This window comes from Mustela nigripes, chromosome 16 (genome assembly GCF_022355385.1).
Source record: "Mustela nigripes isolate SB6536 chromosome 16, MUSNIG.SB6536, whole genome shotgun sequence".
Lineage (NCBI taxonomy): Eukaryota > Metazoa > Chordata > Mammalia > Carnivora > Mustelidae > Mustela > Mustela nigripes.
The window spans coordinates 1,176,674-1,199,558 of record NC_081572.1 but is presented as its reverse complement, the minus strand read 5'-3'; the positions used below and the strand labels follow the sequence as shown (position 1 = coordinate 1,199,558).

At 54.7% G+C, this 22,885-nt stretch overlaps 1 protein-coding gene across 1 annotated transcript in view; it reads right to left on the bottom strand.

Annotated features, from left to right (window-relative positions):
* NPLOC4 (NPL4 homolog, ubiquitin recognition factor) overlaps positions 1 to 20,797 on the bottom strand; it is a 52,450-nt gene extending 31,653 nt beyond the window's left edge. Inside the window, exons 1-7 of the mRNA XM_059380872.1 lie at positions 20,721 to 20,797; positions 11,293 to 11,405; positions 7,308 to 7,484; positions 4,059 to 4,107; positions 3,212 to 3,306; positions 1,351 to 1,474; positions 339 to 518 (exon numbers count right to left, since the gene is read on the bottom strand). Coding sequence (XP_059236855.1) covers positions 339 to 518; positions 1,351 to 1,474; positions 3,212 to 3,306; positions 4,059 to 4,107; positions 7,308 to 7,429 — 570 coding nt within the window. The 5' untranslated portion in view covers positions 7,430 to 7,484; positions 11,293 to 11,405; positions 20,721 to 20,797. The remainder of the gene's footprint in view (positions 1 to 338; positions 519 to 1,350; positions 1,475 to 3,211; positions 3,307 to 4,058; positions 4,108 to 7,307; positions 7,485 to 11,292; positions 11,406 to 20,720) is intronic.
* Between the last annotated feature and the right edge of the window lie 2,088 nt (positions 20,798 to 22,885).

Here is a 22,885-nt window from a genome sequence, read left to right as displayed (position 1 = left end):
ATCCTCATTCCACCAAAGACCCCCCAAAACGCTTAAAACTGTTCCCAGTCCTACACGGGTGGCCGTTCTAAGACGGCTGTGTGTGTGGTGCGGGGTAAAGGACACGAGCGACCCTGTGACCCTCCGGCCGCATTATGTCTGGGCCAGCTGACCACAGATGTGGGTGAAGGAGACGATTACACGGGAGGGCGCCGTCCCTGTGGCGCTCTGGGCAACCGCCAGCGGTGGGACCCAGCCGACAGATTAAGATACTCCCTCGGGGTTCAATTTACTGACACGGACGGAGGCCTTACTGGGCAACACAAAGGCCTGGGACCCGCGAGGCCGGGCTCGCCTACCTGTGGAGGCTCGTAAATGGCGGCCACTTCGGCCCTGATGCCCAGAGGAATGTCTTTGTGCTCGGTATACCGTCCGTACAGATACCCGAAATGCTGGTTCCCGGTCTTCCTCCAGAAGTCAAGGAAGCGATCGGCAACCGTGTGGTTCTCAAACATGATATTGTCCACGTGTCTGTATTTCTGTAGAGCAAGCAACGGGCTGATGAACGTCCTCTGTTGGAAATAACGCGTTTCTCCAGCATAAGCCTCTCGTTAGTCTCCACCTAGCTCTTCACACACTCACACACTCATTTTAAAATGTGCTCTGCCCTTAAGACCGTGTCAGATTCTGGGGGGGAGTGGCGGTGGGATTCCTCAATAAATTAAATGAAATTAATCTTACAGGACTTCACCTAAAATGCAGGTTTTCACAATCTCTGGCACAAAAATTAGACCTCAAAAAAAAAGAGCAGGAAGAGAAGAGAAAGGGAGCAGTCCCACGACGGCGGAGAGCAGCCTCCAGAGCCAGCGCGGGCCGGCGGGCCGGCGGGCCAGGGGAGGCGAGCGGACGGACTCTCAAGGGCACAGAGGGCAGAGGGGAAGAGGGCAGAGTACTGCACGCGCCTTTCCCTGGCCTCCCCTCCTTGCAGAGCCCGGCTTCCTTCTCTACCTGGCCTGGACAGGTGCTCTGAGGGGCTCCAGGACACTGTGGCTGACAGCTTCCAGGGCCACTCAGAAGGAGAAGTGCAAACCCCGGAGCATTTTAAACAGTCACCAAGAAAGTCCTGCCTCCACAGAACCGACAAAAGTGAAAACCAAAGACCCCCCTCCACACAGGCAACACCTAGTGATCTATCTCAGCAGCAGCGTCTCCAGCACACGACCTGGAAACACACTCGGACGCAGCACACCCAGGGCACTCGGCCAGCGGCGGCGCCCTCCAAGGAGGGCCTTGTCTGCAGATGTTCATTTCTGAGCCATGAGCCAAGTGTACGGCTCCCCGCGGTCTGGACGGCCACAGCGAACGTCTCACCTGTCTGTTGAGTGTGATGGCACTCGGCTGGCATTTGGTGCAGATGCCATTAGGCCACGGAAGGTGACCCTCGCACCCTGATTTAATCTTGCAACTGATGTTCTCCAGGGCAACAAATTTCCCCCTGAATAAGAAGAGGCAGCTTAATTAATTCAATATTCCAACAGTGAAAACTTCAGCAGGAGACTGGAAATCGCGTGTGAAACGTTTTCAACCTCCAGAACAGAGCTCTGGGGAGCTAAGCGCGCGGCGGACAGCAGCGGGGGGACGTGCTGAGAACCGCTGTCATGGAGTCCCAGCTTCTGTCCTGCATGCGGAGACTGCAGAAATACCTAACTGCTTCCCTATAAAAAGTCTCCATGTTCGATGTCTGTCGCTAACACCCATGAACATTTTCAAGGATACTATTAAACGCCTATTAATCTAACCTGAGCCACTGACAGGAAACAAAATCTTGTTTTTAAGTTTCATTAACTTATCAGCAACACCCCAGTGTCTGTAAAAAACTCTGAATCAATGGAGAAAGCCTGAGGAGGTCACCGTACAAAGGCATCCTCCCCAGCTTGTGGCTGAAATTCAGTCCATCCAGCAAGGAAGCCGGGGCCCCACCAATGTGGGCTGGGTACGCAGAGGCGCCTTCAGCCTCTGCCAGTTTCCCACTCAAACGATAGTCCAGGAACTCGATCCTGTCTTCACAGGCCAGCAGCACACTGGCCTGCGGGCCCCTGGCAAGCAGTGACGGCCACCAGCCCACACGGGACCAAGAGCAGCCAATGTGGCCCCACGGGATACTGCAGACTAGACCCACACTGGTGGAAGGCTGACGGGTTTCAGCTCAACGAATCTCTACTCGTTCCCTAGTCCAGAAAGCTCCATGGCTTACCCCACTGACAGGCAAGAATGGGTCTCTGGTAGGATTTCTTTCTCGTGGTCTAATTTTTAAAAAGCCGTTTCGGGATGTCAGCAGGTTGTCAGAGAAAAACTATAATCAGGCCAATGTGACATTCTGCACAAATGGTGCTGACTCGGGTTCAGCCGCCATCCCCTCCCGCTGCACTGACGGGAATCATACAATCATGGTATGAAGTGCACTGCTTTCTGGGCAGGAGAACATGCAGTCATATAGTCAACAGAAAGGGGTCACACGGGGACGTACCTGACGTGGGTTAAAAGAAATAAATCGCTCTCAGTCACCCCCTCTCCAGCCGCTATCGCACGTGGGGAGCCGAGAGACGCCCCCCACACTGGACGCCGGGCCGGGCCTGCAGACCGACCCGCTGAGGTGCCCGAGCCCCAGGCATGGGTGGCGCGCCGCTTCAGGCCCCACGCAGAGTGTGGTTGGCTGTGAAACCACCGATAAAGAGGCAGGCTCCAGAGCAAACGGCTCCCGGGGGGGGGGGGGGGGGCGGGGGCACGGGCGGGGGCGGGGGGGGGGGGGCGGTGGGACAAGTGGACGGAGCTAACCACGGGTGGTTCGGTTGTGCCGAAAAGCAGGGCATGAGCTCTGACCCCCAACGCCTCTGACCTCCCCCGCCGTCACACACAGCTAAGCTGTCAGAGCACCACATCGCTGCGGGAAGGCCGGGAATGCTCCCCGGGGGCCTCCACAGCAGCCGCTGCCAGCCTGGCACCGGCCCAGTGCCCTGGGCATGTGCATGACAAAAGGGCATCAGTCTCCACCCCTCTCTTCTCTAGAATCGGGGCATAAGTCACGAACCCAAACGCTCTGAGCCCGGACCCCGACTGTAACTCTTCTCCCTCCCGTGCTCACAGGCTTTAAGCAACACCTGCAGACACACGAGAGGACTTGGGTACGCCACAGCCACATCGGCACAGCCCGACCGCGCTCCCGCTGGCTTACTTGTCGGCTCCCCCGGTCAGCTTGCGGATGTAGGCGTGGAAGGACATGTGCTTCACAGGAGGTTCGAGATGGTTCAGGTAGTCCTCGTCAAACGGCTGCCAAAACACACACAGTACGGTCAGCTCCGGCTGGCGGCTCGAGGCCCGGAGAGGCGGGCAGCCACGCTTCCGCCGCGCGCAGGGAGAGACCAAGCCAGGACCCGTGCAGGGCGAGGAGGGTGGGCACTCGGTTCTCACTCGTCACTCTAGGTCAGAACCCAAGGCTTCTTTGGGCACCAGTTATCTTTCCAAGATTAAAACGAATCTCAATTAGACACAACATGCTCTAGGTCAAATAAATACTAGGAACATTTTGGGGGGGGGGGAGCAGCGCATAAGACGAAGAGGAGGCTCATGAAGAAACTCAGGTCGGCCGCGCTGCTGTGAGCCCCGCACTGACCCGTGACCAGTCAGCGTCATTACGGGAACTCTGTGCCTCACCACGACCCGTCAGGAGGAGGACGTGACTCGGGGAAAAGTAAATCAGAACAATGACGAGCTCAGAAACCGGCAGCCCCAGCTGTGTCAGGTTTACAGGGACCGGCCAGGGAGCCCACTGCCAGCGCTGCCCTCGTCACGGCAAAACCAACGCTTCAGCTGATCGTCACCCACCCGAAGGTCACTCCCATAAATGAAGACCCGTCCTCTCCCAGCAGCTTGCACCAGTGGGCACGCGAGACCCAGGGCGACAAACAAGGAGCTTCTCTACCCCACGCCCGACCCGGTGCACAGGTGCAGGGCATGTGCAGTCGTGCCCTGGGGAGCAGCCCCTCCCGCCAGCCCAGAACTTACGCTGCACGGACTCTCACCTCGAGCGGAACACAGTGCACACATTTCCCCAGGGGGCCGTGTCGGCACCTGAGAGCACAGGGCAGGAGAAACACAGCAATTAGCGCGCCCGCTCTCCCGCCACCGCCCGGCGCTCCGGCACGGAGCACGTCCGCCGCACTCGAGTACTGCCCTGCCTGTGTGGGGCCACTTCACCCATTTTTAAGTGAACTCACCGCCCAACGTGGGGCTTGACCTCACAAGCCCAAATCAGGAGTCCATGCTCTGTGACAGCCCACCAGGTGCCCCGTGTGGAATTATTTTTGATGGTATGTGAGCATTTTTTATTTTAATATCGTTTAGTATCTGGGGCGCCTGAGTGGCTCAGTAGGTTAAGGCTCTGCCTTTGGCTCAGGTCATGATTTCAGGGTCCTGGGATCAAGCCCCGCGTCGGACTCTCTGCTCAGCGGGGAGCCTGCTTCCTCCTCCCCCTCTGCCTGCCTCTCTGCCTACTTGTGATCCCTGTCAAATAAATAAAATCTTAAAATACATATATATACGGGGTGCCTGGGTGGCTCAGTGGGTTAAATCCTCTGCCTTCGGCTCAGGTCATGATCCCAAGTCCTGGGATCGAGCCCCACATCAGGCTCTCTGCTCAGCAGGGAGCCTGCTTCCTCCTCTCTCTCTCCACCTACTTGCGATCTCTGTCTGTCAAATAAATAAATAAAAAATAAAAAATCTTTAAAATATATATATACATATATATATATATACAGTTTATTAACGATTTTGACTTGCATCAGAAAAACTGCCCAGGGCACCTGGGTGGCTCAGTGGGTTGAGCCGCTGCCTTCGGCTCAGGTCATGATCTCACGGTCCTGGGATCGAGTCCCGCATCGGGCTCTCTGCTCAGTAGGGAGCCTGCTTCCCTCTCTCTCTGCCTGCCTCTCCATCTACTTGTGATTTCTCTCTGTCAAAAAAAAAAAAAAAAAATTTTAAAAAAAAAAAAAAAAGAAAAACTGCCCAGCACGTCAAACCTGTGATTCTATGATACTAACTGCTTCAGGTGACACTAAATAAAAGGAAAAGTGAACGGACTTGAAAACGGGTTTAAATCTGTGTTAAGTCAACACTAAGGAGATTGGGATGTGGATACGGCAAAGAACCTGTCGGCGGGCGGGACAGAAGTCAGTCCAGCTGGGAAAACCCCCACTTTGCGCACATTTGGGGAAAAGCAGGAAGGTGGCAGGCTCTCTGGGCCACCAAGACTGGTGACTTCAGAAGAGAACCTGCTTGGGGCGCCTGGGTGGCTCAGTGGGTTAAGCCGCTGCCTTCGGCTCAGGTCATGATCTCAGGGTCCTGGGATCGAGCCCCGCATCGGGCTCTCTGCTCAGCGGGGAGCCTGCTTCCTCCTCTCTCTCTGCCTGCCTCTCTGCCTGCTTGTCATCTCTCTCTGTCAAATAAATCAATAAAATCTTAAAAAAAAAAAAAAAAAAAGAAGAGAACCTGCTTGAGTGGCACACGTACGAGGGGGCAGCACGACGTGCCCCGATGAGGGCGGTGACCCTGGTGGGAAAGGTGAGCGGCCGTCCCTCCGGGCTGGACAGGACCCTTCTCTAAATGGGGTCACAACGCTCGGACTCGTGCGCGTCCGACACTCGGAGTCTCCGAACGGCCAGGCTCTCACTGACGGCAGCCAGATTGCGCACACGTGTGCACACCCTGAAAGATTCCTAACAAAGGCTCAAAATTACTGATCGCGGGGGCTCAGTGGGGAGCCAGCACGGGATCCCGAGGAGGAAATGCTAATGCGGGCTGGCGGCCAGCACCGGCCACGGAGGGGCCGCGGAGGGGCTCCGTGCCAGCCGCAGCACAGCGCCATCTGGGGCTCTTTAAACTAAGACATACAAGCTGCTAGCGCAGCAGTCGGAACCCCGATCTCTCAATGTCAGCGCCCCGCTGGGTTTACGGAGCGATGTAGATACGAGGCCCTACCGCAGACACAAACCACCTTCACTCATGCATTTCACGTCACTGAGTGTAAACTCGGTGTTTCCAACCAGTTTCTTTAAGACTTGCAGGGGGACGCCTGGGTGGCTCAGTTGGTTAAGCAGCTGCCTTCAGCTCAGGTCATGGTCCCAGCATCCTGGGATCAAGTCCCACATCGGGCTCCTGGCTCAGCAGGGAGCCTGCTTCTCCCTCTGCCTCTGCCTGCCTCTCTGTCTGCCTGTGCTCACTCTCGCTCCTCTCTCTCTGACAAATAAATAAATAAAATCTTAAAAAAAAAAAGAAGACGAAGACTCGCAGGCATGCAGGGGTGCCTCAATCGGTGAAGCATCTGACTCTCGATTTCGGCTCAGCGCATGACCTCAGGTCACGGGATCAAGCCCTGCACCCCACTCCACGGTCAGTGGGGGGTCTGCTCCAGATTCTCTCCCCCTCTGCCCCGCCCCTCAACATGTACCATGTGTACCCTCTCTCTAAGACAAAGAAGTCTTCAAAAAATTTAAAATTTTTTTCAAGATTTTTCTTATTTTTTAGAGAGACAGAGTACAAGTACGGGAGTGGCAGAGAGAGGAGGAAGCAGCCTTCCTGGGGAGCAGGGAGCCCGACGTGGGGCTCGACCCCAGGATGCTGGGATCATGACCTGACCCAAAAACAGATGCTTAACCAAATGAGCCCCCCAGGTGTCCCTAAAACTTTTATAAAAACTAAAGAGAACTACAAAAGACCACCAACACATAAACGGAGCGGAGCATGACCGTTCCCCAAAGTCTAGGTGGAGGGAAACATTCAAGGAGGGCCAGCATGTTGCTCACGAAGCGTCCACTGTTAGGAATGGGAAGGAGGCGCCGTGTACACGATGCGGACGTTTCCCGACTGTGTCCAGCACGACGGCCCGAGCTACACCCTGCGCTGGTCGGTGCCCAGCGTCCCCCTGCCCTGCTTCCTGATCCCGGCCGCGAACACGCGCTGAGGCCAGCGCGCCGCACGGCGGGCAGGAACGTCAGGAGCGCAGCGAGGTCGGGGCCTGGTTTCCGGGCCTTTCTCTCCGGTCTCGGTTCCGAACACCTGAGACTTCTGAAAGGACACGTGGCACAAACATGGAGCTTCGTGCCACAAGAAAAAGCTTGAAAAATGACGTGCAGTGAAATTTTATCTGAACGGAGGTGATCGAACCGAGAACGCGTGTTCCTTCAGCAGATCTGGCGCGCTACAACCATCTCCCCGCCTGAGCCACTGAAGGCAGCACCGCGGGGACGCGAGCCCACAGACACACAGACACTCACAGCTGCGGGTCGCGGCTCCTGTAGATCTTCCCGTCCTGCTTGCTGAGGTACTGGTCGATCTCGTCCTCCACCACGCTGGGAGCACCGCAGGCCTTCAGCCCCAGCGGGGCCGACGTCTCCATCTCCGAGGAGGGCCCAGCGAGGCCGGAGGGAAACAGGAACAGCAGATCTCCGTGCCTGCCGGACGACAAACACAGGGCAGGGCCTTCCATCCTCCCACAGCCGGGGCTACACGGAAGAGCTGCTCACCCTCACGGGAGCGCCTCTGCACTCGAGAGGCAAACGCCAACGTCTCGGGTGAGACCTCGAATTGTAAGAGGCCAGAATTCTCCCTCTGCATCTCTCGTACGCTCCCTATTGTTCTAAAGGTCAGAGCAGGTTCTCTGCAACTGTGACATACTTTCCTCTGCGACTGTAGAACATCCGTGTGGATAAAGTGGAGCCACAACCAACACACTCAACCTGGGGGCGGCCTTCGTCCTGCTCCTCATTCCGGGACTGGCTCCCGCTTCTTGCTCACCCCTACCGTCCCAGTCGAGGCCCCGACGCACCATCTGCCTGGTACACAGTCCCCGCCTCGTTCCCTGCGCTCGCTCGCACCCCCCCCCCGAGTACGCAGACGTCACGGGACACTGCTTGATAAATACGAGACTGCCGCAGACACACAGTTTGCACCTGCTTTTCTCATTCAACAATACCTCGCTCCAGATCCCCCCCCCAACACGGGGTCTGGGTCTAATCACTGCTTCTGATGGTGGCACCACGCTCCTGACAAGCCCGACTCGTCACTCACACCCGCGTCCCCATGCTGACGGCCACGCGTGCTACCCACGGGCTCTGCCTCCAAGAACGGCCCTCAAGGAGAGGCTCAAGGACAGGCGGCTGTGCGGTTTTCCTTCTACAGGGCGCATTTCCAGGAGTGGCCCTGCTAGACGAAAGGTTTTGTTTGTGATGTTGCCAATGTGCTGCTTTCCACACAGGCTGCCCGATTCACAGCTCGAACAGCAGCGCTGGATTTTCTACCATTTCCATGTAGTCACGCTCTCTCCTGCTCACTCACACGGCTGACTCACTGTGGGGCCTGCTTCGCGCAGCCAGACCAACGAGACCCATGTGAGATGCTCCCACCTCCATGTACTGGGCAGAAGCGACGTGGGCTCCGCGCCCAGGGAGAGGGTCTACAACACCAGATTCAACCTCAGGCCCGGAGGAGAAGCTGCAGCACTGCCACGCGGGTAGCACTTACAGCCGCCAGCGAGACACGCACGGGGGGCCTGCTGCGGCCCCGGCCCGACCGACCGAAGGCGGCAGGCAGCAGGCCTGGAGAGCGAACACCACAGACTCGGGACGCAGAGAGGTGCGGCTGTGGCTCGTCACTAGGCTGCTCTCTCCTCATGTTCCTTCCGTCACTTAGGTGATAAAACAGCCAGACTGTAACTCCTGTTTCTCACAAGGGACCAGACATTCCTGAACACCCGCCAGCGACACTATACTCAGCTCGGGGGCTGCACCAGGTTGAGGGGGGGATGTGCTCTACCACGCCCCGCGGAGCTCTAACGAAGGACGGAGCACCCCACAGGCCCCACACCCCAGAGAAGCGCCCACAGGAAGGGCCTGAGAACGATGCCCTACAGGAGCGCTGAGCTTGGCTTCCACGGTCCTCCTCCAGGCAACAGGCGTCGAGGCCGTGAGCCTGCCAGAGCTGAAGCAGCCGCTGAGCCTGAAACACCACGTGAAGCCAGTCTCAGGCGCTGGGAAGAACCACCAGCCGAAAAGAGGAACCGAGGAGGAGTCCTGTCTTCCCGCCCCTACTCTGCAGTAGAGAGAACAGCCACCTCGGAGAGTCTGCGACCACAGGGCAGCTCCGCCGGCCTCCAGGCTAGAATCAGGGATGCTACTTGGCTCCAGAAGCCCAAAGCCAAAAATTAACTGGAGGGAGTGCCAGGTCCACAGAGCCCCTCAGGCCAACAGAGAAGCAAGCGCAAGCTTCCCCGGCAGAAAACCCTCTGGCCTGCCCGGGCCTCCCCACCACCAGGTCTGGTCAATTACGAGCTCTCAAATGCACGAGAGACCACGCTCAGGAGCGGGCACACGCAACAGGAACAGAACTGGACAGCCCCGGATTCCAGATTTGGAACTGCAAGACACGGAATATAAACGTCTACAGAATGTTCAATGAAAACGGGCTGGATAAAGCACAAGCAACGAGAGGCCGCCCAAAAGGACAGGGGCTTCTGGGAAGCAGTGTGGCAGGGGCCACAGATTTGGCTCAGTCTTCCCAAATCCCCCTCATACGGTCAGGCCAGACAGCTCTGATGCCACCTTGGGGAGACTGACCACCTCAGACACCCTGAGGTGTGTGACGGGCCAAGGCAGAGCCCCAAGGAGCCCAGCGGTCTCAGTGGAAGCCCGGAGGGCCAGTGTGACAGCAACACAGCCCCCATGAGCGCACGGAGCTAACGGCAGGTTTGAAAAGAAATCAAGTCAGATATTTTAAAATTGAAAAATATAATCCCTGAAACAACAAGAGAACTAGAGAGAAGTAATACTTAAAGAGATAATAGCCACAAATTTTCCAGACCTGATCTGCAGGAACAGAAAATACAATATCCATCACGTAGGATTAAACAAACCAGGAAACCACACCTGGAAAAGTCAGAAAGAAACCGTAGGTCCCCAACAGAAACAGAAAATCTTAAAAGCAGCCAGAGGGGAAAAAAAATCACTTACAGGCCGCAACCAGAGAAGCCGGAAGTGGACAGAGGATCAAGCCCGAGCTCGAGGACAGGAACATCGCTCCCTCCTTCAGACACGTGCCCTCGTGAGCCACATAACATTCGGGAGAAATAATTCTCAAGATACAAAAGCTCTTGGGGTGCCTAGGGGGCTCAGTGGGTTAAGCCTCTGCCTTCGGCTCAGGTCATGATCTCAGGGTCCTGGGATCGAGCCCCGCATCGGTCTCTCTGCTCTGCGGGGAGCCTGCTTTTCCCTCTTTCTCTCTCTGCCTCTCTGCCTGCTTGTGATCTCTGTCAAATAAATAAATGAAATCTTAAAAAAAAAAGGATACAAAAGTCTTTACAAGGAAAGGAAGGCTATACCTCAGGCACATGGAAAGCAGACGACATTAACACGAGGAAAAGCTTTGGCTAATTAGAGACAGGCAAGGTGCCCAACAAGTATTTGCTGAGAAGCAAATGAATAAACGCTAAGACTACATATTTTTTCCTAGATATACTAATTTGTGAACCTAAAAACGATCACACCAATGGTCAAGACAGGTCAACAGGCACAGGGCCAGCCGCCAGCAAAGCCCAGGCCAGTCAGCCCGCAGCGGCCACAGCAGCCATGCTGCGTCCGCCCTGACAGGAGTGCTCCCGGCTCGCTACTGGGGCCCGGAATCATGGATGCACAAGCAGCTGTGCCCAGACAGGTCAGAGAGGAGTCAGGAAGCTTCTTCTGTAAAGAGCCCAGCAGTAAACATCCCCGGCTCTGCAGGCCATGCCGTCTGGGCCACAACCGCTCAGCCCCACGCTGGCAGCAGGAACGCCTGCCTGAGTGACGTGGCCACACACCAGCGAGACTACGAGAGCGGGCAGTGGCTGTGGGCAGACGGCTGGACCTTCTGGAAATGCCACTGACATGACCAACTGCCGCGGAGGAGCTCAGGGGACCCCGCCACCAAGAAACGTCGTGTGGGCACCGGCCCCTCCCGGCCAGCCAGCAGCCCCGGGGTAGAACCGCACGCAGCTCCGTTCAAGGTCCCCCCCGCAGAGGAGGAGCTGAGTGTGCAGCAGCAGCGCGCCCGGCACCCTCTCCTCTCAGGGACACACGTCCCCGGCTGCGAGTCCATGAGCTCGGCACAAAAGGAGCGGCACCTTCAGCACGCCAGCTGACGACCCCCCAAGAAACATGGTGGCATCGAGGGGCAGCCGCGGGGGGCCCCGCGGTCGCCCCTCCCACTGCGTCGTCCCCTCCCAGCACTTACTGGATTTTGAGCAGACTGAGGGATTTGGTCGACGATGCTGTGATCTCTCCCGTCTTGTTTCTATTGATGTAAACTGAGAAGCCGTTGTTTTGGAAACCAAACTCCTTTGCGACCTAAAACAAAGCCCCAAAAAACACATGTTGAGACAAATATTTGAGTATCACTACTCTGGCCACACATGGACCAGACGATACTAGAACAACGCTCACTAAATTTAGAACTGCTCCTCGGGAACCAAATTCCTCTTGTGATTTTGGTCGCTTGTGAGGAATCCGTACTGCCCACACAGATGTCAAGTAAAATGAGAAAAGTGGCCAAACAGAAGCAAAGCTCCGTGAAAATGAGAAGGCTACAGGACACATGGAAGAGTCTGAGGCAAGCAAAAGTCACGGCTGCATCTGGCAAGTTTAACTTCTACTTTTGAAATCAATTGTAAAAACCCAGTTCCAGGGGCGCCTGGGGAGCTCCGTCAGTGAAGCGTCTGCCTTCGGCTCAGGTCATGATCTCTGGGTCCTGGGATCGAATCCTGCGGTGGGCTCCCTGCTCAGCGGGGAGCCTGCTTCTCCCTCTACCCATTCTCCTGCTCATGTTCTCTCTTCCAAATAAATAAATCTTAAAAAAAAAAAAAAAGGAAAAAAGAAAAAAAAATTCCAATTTTGAAACCTAAGAGAAGAAAAACAGGCGAAGAATGGTGCCTCCCGGTCAGTGCTGACCACGAGCTCCCACACCAGGCCCTGCGCCAGGGGCTGCGAACGCTCGCTCCCTCACTTCCCAAACAGTAAGCAGTCCCAAGGGCCAGCTCCATTCTGGATGGAGTGAATGAATACAGACCAGGTTCCTGCCATCGAGGACCTCAGCATCAAAGCGGGGAGAGAGCTAAGAGGCGAGAACCACAGGTGCGGACCAGCAGCGCGTAAGAAAGGAAGAGAGAGCAGCAGAGGAGGGGCCGGCCCCGCAGCAGGACAGAGAAGGCCTCTGAGGAACACGTCTGAGCAGAACCCCCGGGGAAGGGGCTGCAGCCGGACTCGGAGCGGAGAAAGAACAGTGCGGGCAAGAGGAGAAGCACGAGGGCTGTAAAGCAAGGGTTGGGAAGAGAGGCCGGTCGGGCCAGAGCCCCGCGGGCAAGAAGGAAGCGGTAAGAGACAAGCACAGCAGGGAGATGACGCCGTGTGGGCTCGCAGGAGTCTGTCCTCCAGCCCAGGAGCCATGGAAGCCACGGGAGCTGAGAGCAGGGGGTGGCCAAGCCGTGAGGCTAACTTCTCATGGATACTCTGCTGGAGGTGGGAAGAGGAAACAGGAGAGCCGGCTGCGGGGCCCAGAGGAGCCGGGCTCGGTCAAGGCCAGGACAAGGGAGATGGAGAGAGAAGCAACCTTCCAACCATCACAATCTACAGCCCGTGCTCATGTGGGAACGGGGCAGAACGGACTGAGGGAAAGGGAGGGCGTCAGCTCTGCGCGGGGTTCAGACTTCTGGCTGCAGAACTGGGGGGACAGGAGGGAGACCACCGGCAAGGAGGCACGGAAGAGGGTGCAGGAGAAGGAAGACCGAAGGAAAAGACGGGTCTTCCCTTTAACGCCGAGACTGAGGGGGTGCCCGGCCAGGCATCAGCAGCCCGTCAGCACTGGAGTCTGGGGCCAGGAGAGCAGTCCAAGTCGTACCTCAACGCTCAGGGGTCAACAGAGCAGAGGCAAACACACGGAGAGACCAGGAGTCTCAGCAGAGAATCAAATAATCAAGCGGAATGAAATGAAGTTCCACAACAGAAAACAGGAACTGAAACGGGAAATGCTGTCCGGGCCGGTCAGCGGGCGGGAGACGCAGCAGGACGAGGCAATCAGCCTGCAGACAAACTTCAAGAATCTGCACAGTCTGAAGACGGAGATTTTAAAGAAAAATGACGAGAACCTTATGACCTCCTAGGACATCAAACGATCCTAAGGACAATAAAATAAGGAAAGGACTGAAAAGTATTTGAAGAACGAATGGCTGAAAACCTCGAAGGTGATGACAAGTACAGAGTAACAAATCCAGAAAGTTCAGCAACCCTCACGTGGGTACATAACAAATGGCCGCTTGGTGCCTGCGTCAGGGTCACACCGCTGACAGCCGGAGATCAATGGAGACCAGAGGACAATAGAATGACACCTTCAAAGTGCTGAGAGGGAATAAAAATCTGTCAACTCAGATTTCTGTATCTGGCAACAACACCCTCTGCATACAAAAGCGAACTGAAAATGCTGTCGGGCCAACAAAACCTGAGAGGGTGTCAGCCGCAAGCCCCCTCGCCAGGAACTCCAGGCCGAAGAGCAGGACACCAGATCGGGTCAGACCCAGAGAAAATACTGGAAGGACACGAGCTCTCGACTACACAATCCGAAACCATCACATGCAATGTCCTGTGATTGGCTTTCAAACAGAACCGCACTCAACTACGTTTGAATAATGAACAGAGAAACCAATTAAGGGGGGCTGCCACGAGAACTTTGACGGAGACCAGAGAGGAGTTCTGCGTATTTCCCTGAGTCAGCGAAATACCATTTCTGCCTAGTCCAACCTGCTCCTTGTCAGCCAATTTCCCCTTTGACATGGAATTATTGGTAAAACCTACTACTTACTCACTATGAGAAAAAAGACCTGATTTAATGATTAGCTTTACATACTAACCTCATTTTCTACAGATTTTAAATACATGAATTACAAGTAACTCCATCTTCTCATTCTGAAACTCTCAAAGTGATAATAAGAAATGGTCCTTAAGGGGCACCCGTGGGAGCTCAGTCATTAGGCGTCTGCCTTCGGCTCAGGTCATGATTGGGGAGTCCTGGGATCGAGCCCCGCATCTGTCTCCCACCTCTGCAGGAAGCCTGCTTCTCCCTCCCCATTGCCCTGCCTGTGTTCCCTCCTGCTGTATCTCTTTGTCAAATAATTTTTTTTTAAATAAAAAAGGGGGGGGCACCTGGGTGGATCGGTGGGTTAAGCCTCTGCCTTCGGCTCGGGTCATGGTCTCAGGGTGCTGGGATAGAGCCCTGCACGGGGCTCCCTGCTCAGCGGGGAGCCTGCTTCCCCTTGCCCCCTGACTGCCTCTCTGCCTGCTTGTGGTCTCTGTCAAATGAATAATTTTTTTTAAGTTTTTTTTTTTTTTTAATTTGTCAGAGAGCGATCACAAGTAGGCAGAGAGAGGGGGGTGGGGAAGCAGGCTCCCCGCTGAGCAGAGAGCCCGATGCAGGGCTCGATCCCAAAACCCTGAGTCATGACCTGAGCCGAAGGCAGCAGTTTAACCCACTGAGCCACCCAGGTGCCCCTAAGGTATTTTAAAAAAAAAAAAAGAAAAGAGGGGCGCCTGGGTGGTTCATTGGGTTAAGCCTCTGCCTTCGGCTCAGGTCATAATCTCAGGGTCCTGGGATCGAGCCCCGCATCAGGCTCTCTGCTCAGCGGGGAGCCTGCTTCCTCCTCTCTCTCTGCCTGCCTCTCTGCCTACTTGTGATCTGTCAAATAAATAAATAAAATTTTTAAAAAATTTTTTAAATAAATTAAAAATTTAAAAAAGAAAAGAAAGCATCAGCAAATTAAGACCATGAAATTTATATTCCCAACTGCAATAAAAATTAAGACAAAAGACTGAAAATAATGACTTTGACTCTTCTCTGCAACAGCTTAGATATAAACTGAAACGAACTGTGGCAGCTATTCTGCAAACCCATCATGCTTCTCTGTACCCAACACCCTCCTAGCGATTTCCAAAACAAGAAAGCTTTCGCCACAAGTGTGAGCTTCCTGAAAGCTACCATACTACACCCAGGATGAAAAGGAGTTTCCAAAATGGGGCAGGGGCTATTGTGGAGCAGCCCTCTGGATAAAGGTAAGTCTCCTGGGACCGCCTGACCAGCGTTTACAATCCCCATAAGGACGGAGATAGAGCGGTCTTTTTTTATTTTTAAGATCTGTTTATCTTAGAGCGCACAGGAGGGCACGGGGGAGGGGCAGAGGGAGAGAGATCCTCCAGCAGACTGCACACCCGACGCAGAGCCCAATGCCGGGCTCAGTCTCCCGACCAAGAGAGCGTGGACCAAGAGAGCGTGACCAGAGCCGAAAGCAGAGTCAGCCACTTGACCGACTGCACCGCCCAGGCACCTCCAACTGCCTTTTCAACTACGACAGCAGCCGTAGTGCGCCCCACGTGGAGTCCCACCTCTGAGACGCAGAAACAGATGTATCGCTTGTTATGCTACTCCCGCGAACGTAACTGCTTCTATCAACTTTTGAGTTTGGTTTCTTTTCTTTTTAAATAATTTGTTCATTTGACAGAGAGACACAGTGAGAGAGGGAGAAGCAGGTTTCCCGCTGAGCAGGGAGCCCGACACGGGGCTCGATCCCAGGACCCCAGATCATGACCTGAGTGGAAGGAAGAGATGCTTAATGACTGAGCCCCCGAGGCACTCCTGAATTTTGAGTCCTTTACCTAAAGACACAGAAATCTAACACAGGGGACCAATGACTTAAAAAAAAAGTTTATCAGAGTCTCATAAAAGCATCATTAAAATCTTAACCGCGCGCTTGGGCGGCACAGTCAGGTGAGCGCCCGACTCTTCGTGTCAGCTCAGGTCATGATCTCGGGGTCCGGAGACGAAGCCCCGCGGAGTCTGTTGAAGACTCTCTCCCCCTCCGTCTGCGCCCCCACCCCCACCGCAGCACACTCTCTCGGTCTCTCGCGGTCTCTCAAAAAAAAAAAAAAAATACATCTTTAAAATCTTAAAAATGTTCTACGCACACCCAAGGTGAATTGTGCGTAAAACGGCGGTCGTAAAAGCAGACGCAGTGCGGAGTCAAACCCCCACGCTCAGAACCGAAGGAGACCCCCTCACGTCCAAACCGAGCAGAACTACAGTGTAGGGTCTCGGCGCGCACGCTGAGGCAGCACAACGCAGGGAGGGGAAGCCGTCCCCATCGGCGCCGGAGGAGGCGGCAGGGAGCGGGGGAGGCCGAGACCCTGTGGCGCCGGCCGCACCCCTCCTTCACCATCAGGCCTTTGTCCGGATTTGCCAACCGTTTTTTAGGACGTGGCTTACTTCATGGTTAGAAACAACAACAAGGAGAAAGGCGGGCACAGATGGCGGAGGTCATGAGGTCAGGCTGGAGCCACCCACCAGCCCACGCAGGGGAGGGACAGCAGCGGCCCCACAGCGACTGGAGGCAGGGGTGCTGCTGCTGAGCAACACAGCCGGCAGGAGCCGCCCGGGGAGGCTCGCGGTCTGAGGAGCCGCGGCAGGAGCGGCACTGGGCGGCCTCAAGACAACCCGCGACTCTCGGACCCTGGGAGGCAGCCTCGGCGGCATCCACCGCCTCCCACCTGCGAACGGCCGAGCCCAGGGCCTGAACGCGGCGATCGAGGCGCTCAGTGTGCAGAACAGCGAGCTGAGCCAGCCGCGTGCGCAGCGGTCCGCAGCCTGGTCGGAGGGAACGGGGCACCGCGAGCCCCCGTGCGCACCCACAGCCAGTGCCGAACTTCCGCCGATGAACGCGATCCGGGTAGGAAACGCGGGATGAGGCCCGGAGACACAAACCGGGATGGCCGAAACCACGGCCTGGGGCGGGGGTAAGGGAGGGCTGCTGTTGAACACACAGTTTCAGATCTGCAAGATGAAAGAGTTCTGGCAAGGGATGGTCCTAACGACCCCGTGAATTACTGCACTCGAGGGAACCGCGGGCGGAGAGACGGTTTAGGCCAGGGGCACCGGCTGGCTCAGGGGAGAAGCACGCAATTCTTGATCTCAGGGTCACAAGTTCAAGCCTCAGGGTGGGTACAGACATTACTTTAAAAACTGGTTTCGGGGTGCCTGGGTGGCTCAGTGGGTTAAGCAACTGCCTCCGGCTCGGGTCACAATCCCAGGGTCCTGGGATCAAGTCCCACATTGGGCTCGCAGCTCCACAGAGAGCCTGTTTCTCCCTCCAACCTTCTCCCCTCTCATGCTCTCTCAAATAAATAATAGCTTGAAAAAAAAAAATTGGTTTTGATGACAAATTTTATGTTATACTTTTTTTTTTTTAATTTTAAATAATCTCTACACCCGACGTGGGGCTCAAACCCACCAGCCCAAGACCAAGAGTCACACCGTCTCCCAACTAAGCCAGCCTGGCACCCCGTTATGTGTTATTTATTTCTTCTAGGACAGAGAGAGCGAGAGCAAGCGCGCACGGACGAGAGCGGGGCAGGGGTGGGGGCGGCAGAGGGAAAGGCACAGATCTCAAGCCGACTCCACACCCAGCTTGGCCCCAACTCGGGGCTCAAGGTCACAACCCTGAGATCATGACCTGAGCCGAAAGCAAGAGCAGGATGCTTAACCAAGTAAGATACCCAGGCTTCCCTGTTATGTGTTATTTTTAAAATGATACAAATCTCCATTTACTGACATAAAACCATTCCTTAATTTATTGTCAAGTAAAAAAACACCAAGACTACAAATCATCCTAACACCCCTGGAAAAGATGCACCTTGGGAACAATACATGCCCCAGTGCCTGCCTGTGCGGCCGCAGGGCGCACAGGTGACCGCCTGGGCTCCTGGGAACCTGCCATCCATGCGGCACAGCTGGACAACTGTCATCCCACAACATTTCTGTCAAACAAGCCACTTAATGCTCAGTCAAGGAAAAAATGGAGGATTTAGGGCTGTCATGCCCTGCTAGTAACCCAGAGAGAAACCCAGCACGTGCACCTGCAGAACAGGTGTCGGCGGCTGGCACCGAGCCTCCCAACGGAGGACTCTCTGCGGGGGGGCGAGCACAGCGCCAGCCAGAGCGACACTGGCTCAGAGGGGCCCGACTCTGGCTGTGACACGGTTGGGAGATGTTACCCAACTGATTTCACTGAGACTTCACTTAGACTTTCCTTCTCATGGATGCATAAGAATAACACGTGATCAAAATAAATTTCCAAATAAGTCTGAAAAGCTTTACATAAGTATAAAATCTAAATGACAAAGGAAAACAGGTGGGAAAGTATTTTTTTCTTTCCTAATCACACATAAACACGGCTTCTTAAACTCAATAATGTCTTAGATTTGACAAAGTACGTTCACAGCACAGCACAATCCCATTTTGGCAAAAGTCTGTACACGTAAGTATGTGTGTACAAACATGTGGGCTCTAAAGACGCTATGGTTTGGGTTTTTTTTTTTAAAGAGAGCGAGCATAGCAGAAGCAGGGGAGGTGGCAGGCAGAGGAAGAAGCAGGCTCCCCACCGAGCAAGGAGCCCAACGTGGACTCGATCCCAGGACCTCGGGATCATGATCTGAGCTGAAGGCTCAGACGCTTCACCGACTGAGCCGAGACACCCCGAAACATGCCATGTTAACGGTTCTTTCTTTTCTTTTTTAAAGATTTTATTTATTTATTTGACAGACAGAGATCACAAGTAGGCAGAGAGGCAGGCAGAGAGAGAGAGGAGGAAGCAGGCTCCCCGCTGAGCAGAGAGCCCGATGCGGGGCTCGATCCCAGGACCCTGAGATCATGACCTGAGCCGAAGGCAGCGGCCTAACCCACTGAGCCACCCAGACGCCCCTTTAACGGTTATTTCTGAGCAGTAAAATTTCAACTGATTCTTACTTTTTATACTTCTCTGAATTGTTTTAGCCTTTCAGAATTAATGCATATTATCCCAGTAGTCAGAAGAAAGGATCTTCACTTGAGGGGAAACAATTTCCGAGTAATACTCGTTTGTTTGTGAGGATTCACCTCCTCTAAGCACTCATTACTGCGGTGGGGACAGCTCCAGAGACCAAGTGGCCAAAGCCAAACTACAGGGGCGCCTGGGGGCTCAGTCAGTGAAGTGTCTGCCTTAGGCTCAGGGTCCTGGCTCAGCGGGGAGCCTGCTTCTCCCTGTGCCTGCTGCACTCCTGCTCACACCCTCTCTCTCTGAGAAGTAAATAAATAAAATCTTTAAAAACAAAACCGACTAAACCCCCAAGCCCAGCCCTCCCAGTGACTGGCTGTCACGCTGTGTCCCCCTGGGCGAGGCAGCCATGAACTGTCCGGGAGGAAATACAAGCATTTCAGGAATCCTACTGGTGCAAATAAAAGTGAGAACCACAAGGTCCCGCTGTTATCTCGGAAACCTTCTGAATTTGACCTGTTTGACAACTCCAAGCACGAACGCCTCAAGTTAAAAACAAAATCATATTCCTACACGGTTATTACAAATTTAAGTTTAAGAAATTTCCCTGTCAGGGGCACCCAGGTGCCTCAGCTCTGCCTTTGGCTCAGGTCAAAACCTTTAAAAAAATAAATAAAATTTAAAAATTTAAAAAAAAAATAAAAACCTTTATTTACAAAAATAGGGGCACCTGAGTGGCTGAGTCAGTTAAGCAACCAACTCTTGGTTTCAGCTCAGGTCATGATCTCAGGCAGGGTCAAGGGACTGAGGCCCCCATGGGCTCTACGCTTAGCTCAGAGTCTTCTGGAGATTCTTTCTCCCGCCTCTCTCCCTCTGCCCCTCCCCCTGCTCCTGTGACTAACTAAATAAATAAAATCTTAAAAAAAAAAAAAAATCAAGTCAGGGAAAGGAAATCCGTATGCCAAGGGGAAAAAGAACAGGAGGTCAGGCCGCGGGCCACAGTCCGCTCCCGCCTGCTACGGAGCATAAATCACAAGCCGCTCCTTACTGCACGGCGCTCCTCCCAGGGAGACCCTTCTGCAGTCCGGCTGGGCTTTCCCATTTGCGTTCCATAAACTCATAACCGATCTATGTATGTGGCCCTCACTTTCTATTTATTTATTCGAGAGAGAGAAAGAGGAAAAAGGAGAGAAGCAGACTCTGTGCGAACCAGGGAGCCTGAAGTGGGGCTCGATGCCTGGACCCTGAGATCATGACCGGAGCTGAGATCAAGAGTCAGACGCGGAACGGACTGAGGCACGCAGGCGCCCCCGTGCCTCTGATTTTCTAACAAAGTGGGACTGGGACGCATGGGAGGCTCAGATGGCCAGGTGTCTGCCTTCAGCTCAGCGCGGAGTCTGGGGCGTCTGCTTCTCCCTCCGCCTCCGCCTCTCTCCCCTGCTCACCTTCTCTCTGTCTCTCTCTCAAATGAATAGGTAGAATCTTTAAATTAAAAAATAAAATAAAGTGGGAATTATTCTGTACATGTTTTTAACAATTTTCCTTTAACAGACAATTCAAGTGTTTCACTCTCTAATTTTTCCAATTTTTCACTCTCCTAAGTGCTAGTCTTGTGACACACTTCTACACACACCCTTGGACTCTTTTCGGCCACCATGGCAGTAAGCCAGGGTCAGTGATGCAATGTGCCCTGGATCAATCCAGTCATGGTGGAGAAGAGCGAGTCCGAGACTGTGAACCAGGGAGTGGGCGAGTCAGGGACGGGTCTAGATGGGGAGGAAGCAGCAGGGGGGGGGGCACAAACCCACGCCACCACTACCTTTTTCAAAAATGCTGCCGCTGTTTCTCTCTTGGTGGCTGTGATCCGCTTCACCCCGTCTGGGGACTGGACACGAATTATCTGTCACAAATGAAACAAGGCAGTTACTGCACAGACTAGTAAATTCCTGATCTGACTGAGACTAACACCCGCGGTCTTTCAGCATCTGGGTCACCGAAACTTAGAGCCAAACCTCTCCCTTCCCCGAGCAACACCAGGTGCTTTGAAAAGAGCAGCAGAGGCATGAGATTCTCAACCCACGCAAGGCCTTCCTGACAGGACGGCCCTGACTCTCAACTCTGGTCATTTCACTCAGAAAAATGTTTAACCATTATTTCCTTTTGGATTTATGGAAACAATAATACAACAGCAAAACAACAGCAACAACACCCTTGATGAATCATGAATGACTGGGTTCGTTAAAAAAGATCTCTTTGGGGGGCGCCTGGGTGGCTCAGTGGGTTAAAGCTGCTGCCTTCTGCTCAGGTCGTGATCCCAGGGTGCTGGGATCGAGCCCCGCATCGGGCTCTCTGCTCCACGGAAAGCCTGCTTCTCCCTCTCTCTCTGCCTGCCTCTCTGCCTACTTGTGATCTCTGTCAAATAAATAAATAAAATCTTAAAAAGAAAAATAAAAATCTTTTTGGGGGCTCCTGGCTTGCTTAGTCGGTGAAGCATCCAACTCTGGATCTCAGGGTTTTGAGTTCAAGTCCCACATTAGGTGTAGAGACAACTTAAAAAATAAGTAAAAAATTTAAAACACATCTGATTAAAAAAATAATAAAAATAAAAAAAGAGAACAAAATGAGTGTTGTTCTAAAATCTATATGCAAAGATCAGAATGATCTGAAAGAATCATAGAGTATCTTCTAATTTGATATTTACCCTTAATAGAAAAACTGAAAGAAATAAAGGTGTTTAACATCATGGTAAACATACTAGGGTTTTAAAAAAATACTTTTATGGCAACCCGGAAACGGCTGGCAGGCCTGGAACAGTGCACACAGAGCACCACCTTCTAGGACTTGATTTTTATACAGATCAAAGTCCTTCTGACGGTGGGTGAGTTACTCTGGCCAACTGCACAAGTTCCTGCTTTCGTCAGGAAGCGTGAAAAGGCATGCCCTGCCGAAAACAGGGGCAGACGATGTGCCAACCACCCGAGGGGAAGAAAGTCGGTCAGGAACGGCCACCGCCAGCACCGAGTGGGCACGGCGGCGCCTCGACCCAGCCGTTACTGCGCTGTGCGCTGCACTGAAAACAAACACTTAAAAAAAAAAAGAAATACCCTTTACATATGAAAAATGTATTAGGCCATTGTTTTTTAAAAGATTTTCAGGGGCGCCTGGGTGGCTTGGTAGGTTAAGCCTCTGGCTCAGTGGATTCAGTCTCTGCCTTCGGCTCGGGTCATGATCCCGGGGTCCTGGGATCGAAACCCGCATCGGGCTCTCTGCTCAGCGGGGAGCCTGCTTCCCTTCCTCTCTCTCTGTCTGCTTGTGATCTCTGTCTGTCAAATAAATAAATGAAATCTTTTAAAAAAGAAAAAAGAGCTTGGTTTCTCTGCGGGAGAGTCCGCGCCCGTCCGTCAGAGCAGCGGGAACGAGGCAGGACCCGGCCCGCCCTCCTCCCCGGCCGCCTGCAGCGGCTCCCGCGGGCCGGGCGCGGACTCCGCAGCCGAGGTCCGCAGAGGCGGCCCCGGCCCCGGCCCCGACGGAGGGGCCCGGAGGGCGCGGCGGGAGGGCGGAGCGGCCGGCGCGCGGACACAGCGGCTCTGCTCCTTCCCTCCGAGGCAGCGCGTCAGGGAGTCCCAGCCGGGCCGGCCCCGGGCCGCGGGGCGACGGGAGGAGCGGCAGGGACGCCCCCGGCCAAACGCAGACGCCCGCGGCCGGGGAGGCGCGTGGGACCCGCCCCCGGGAGCCCGACCTGCGCTAAGGTTCACGCGGGCCGCCCAGGCCCGCCGCTCGAGGGGGGAAGCCGCGGCCGGACGCCGGGGCGCTGTGGCTGCGGCTTCACTTTCCGCTTTCGCCGGCCTCCACGGCGCGGGCGCGGGCGCGGCCACTCCCGACCGCTCGGAAGCGCCGCCTCCGCCAACAGGTGTCGGTCACCGCGGCCCTGCGCGCCCGCACCGGCCCGCCCCGGCCCCGCCCCGCCCCGGCCCGCCCCGGCCC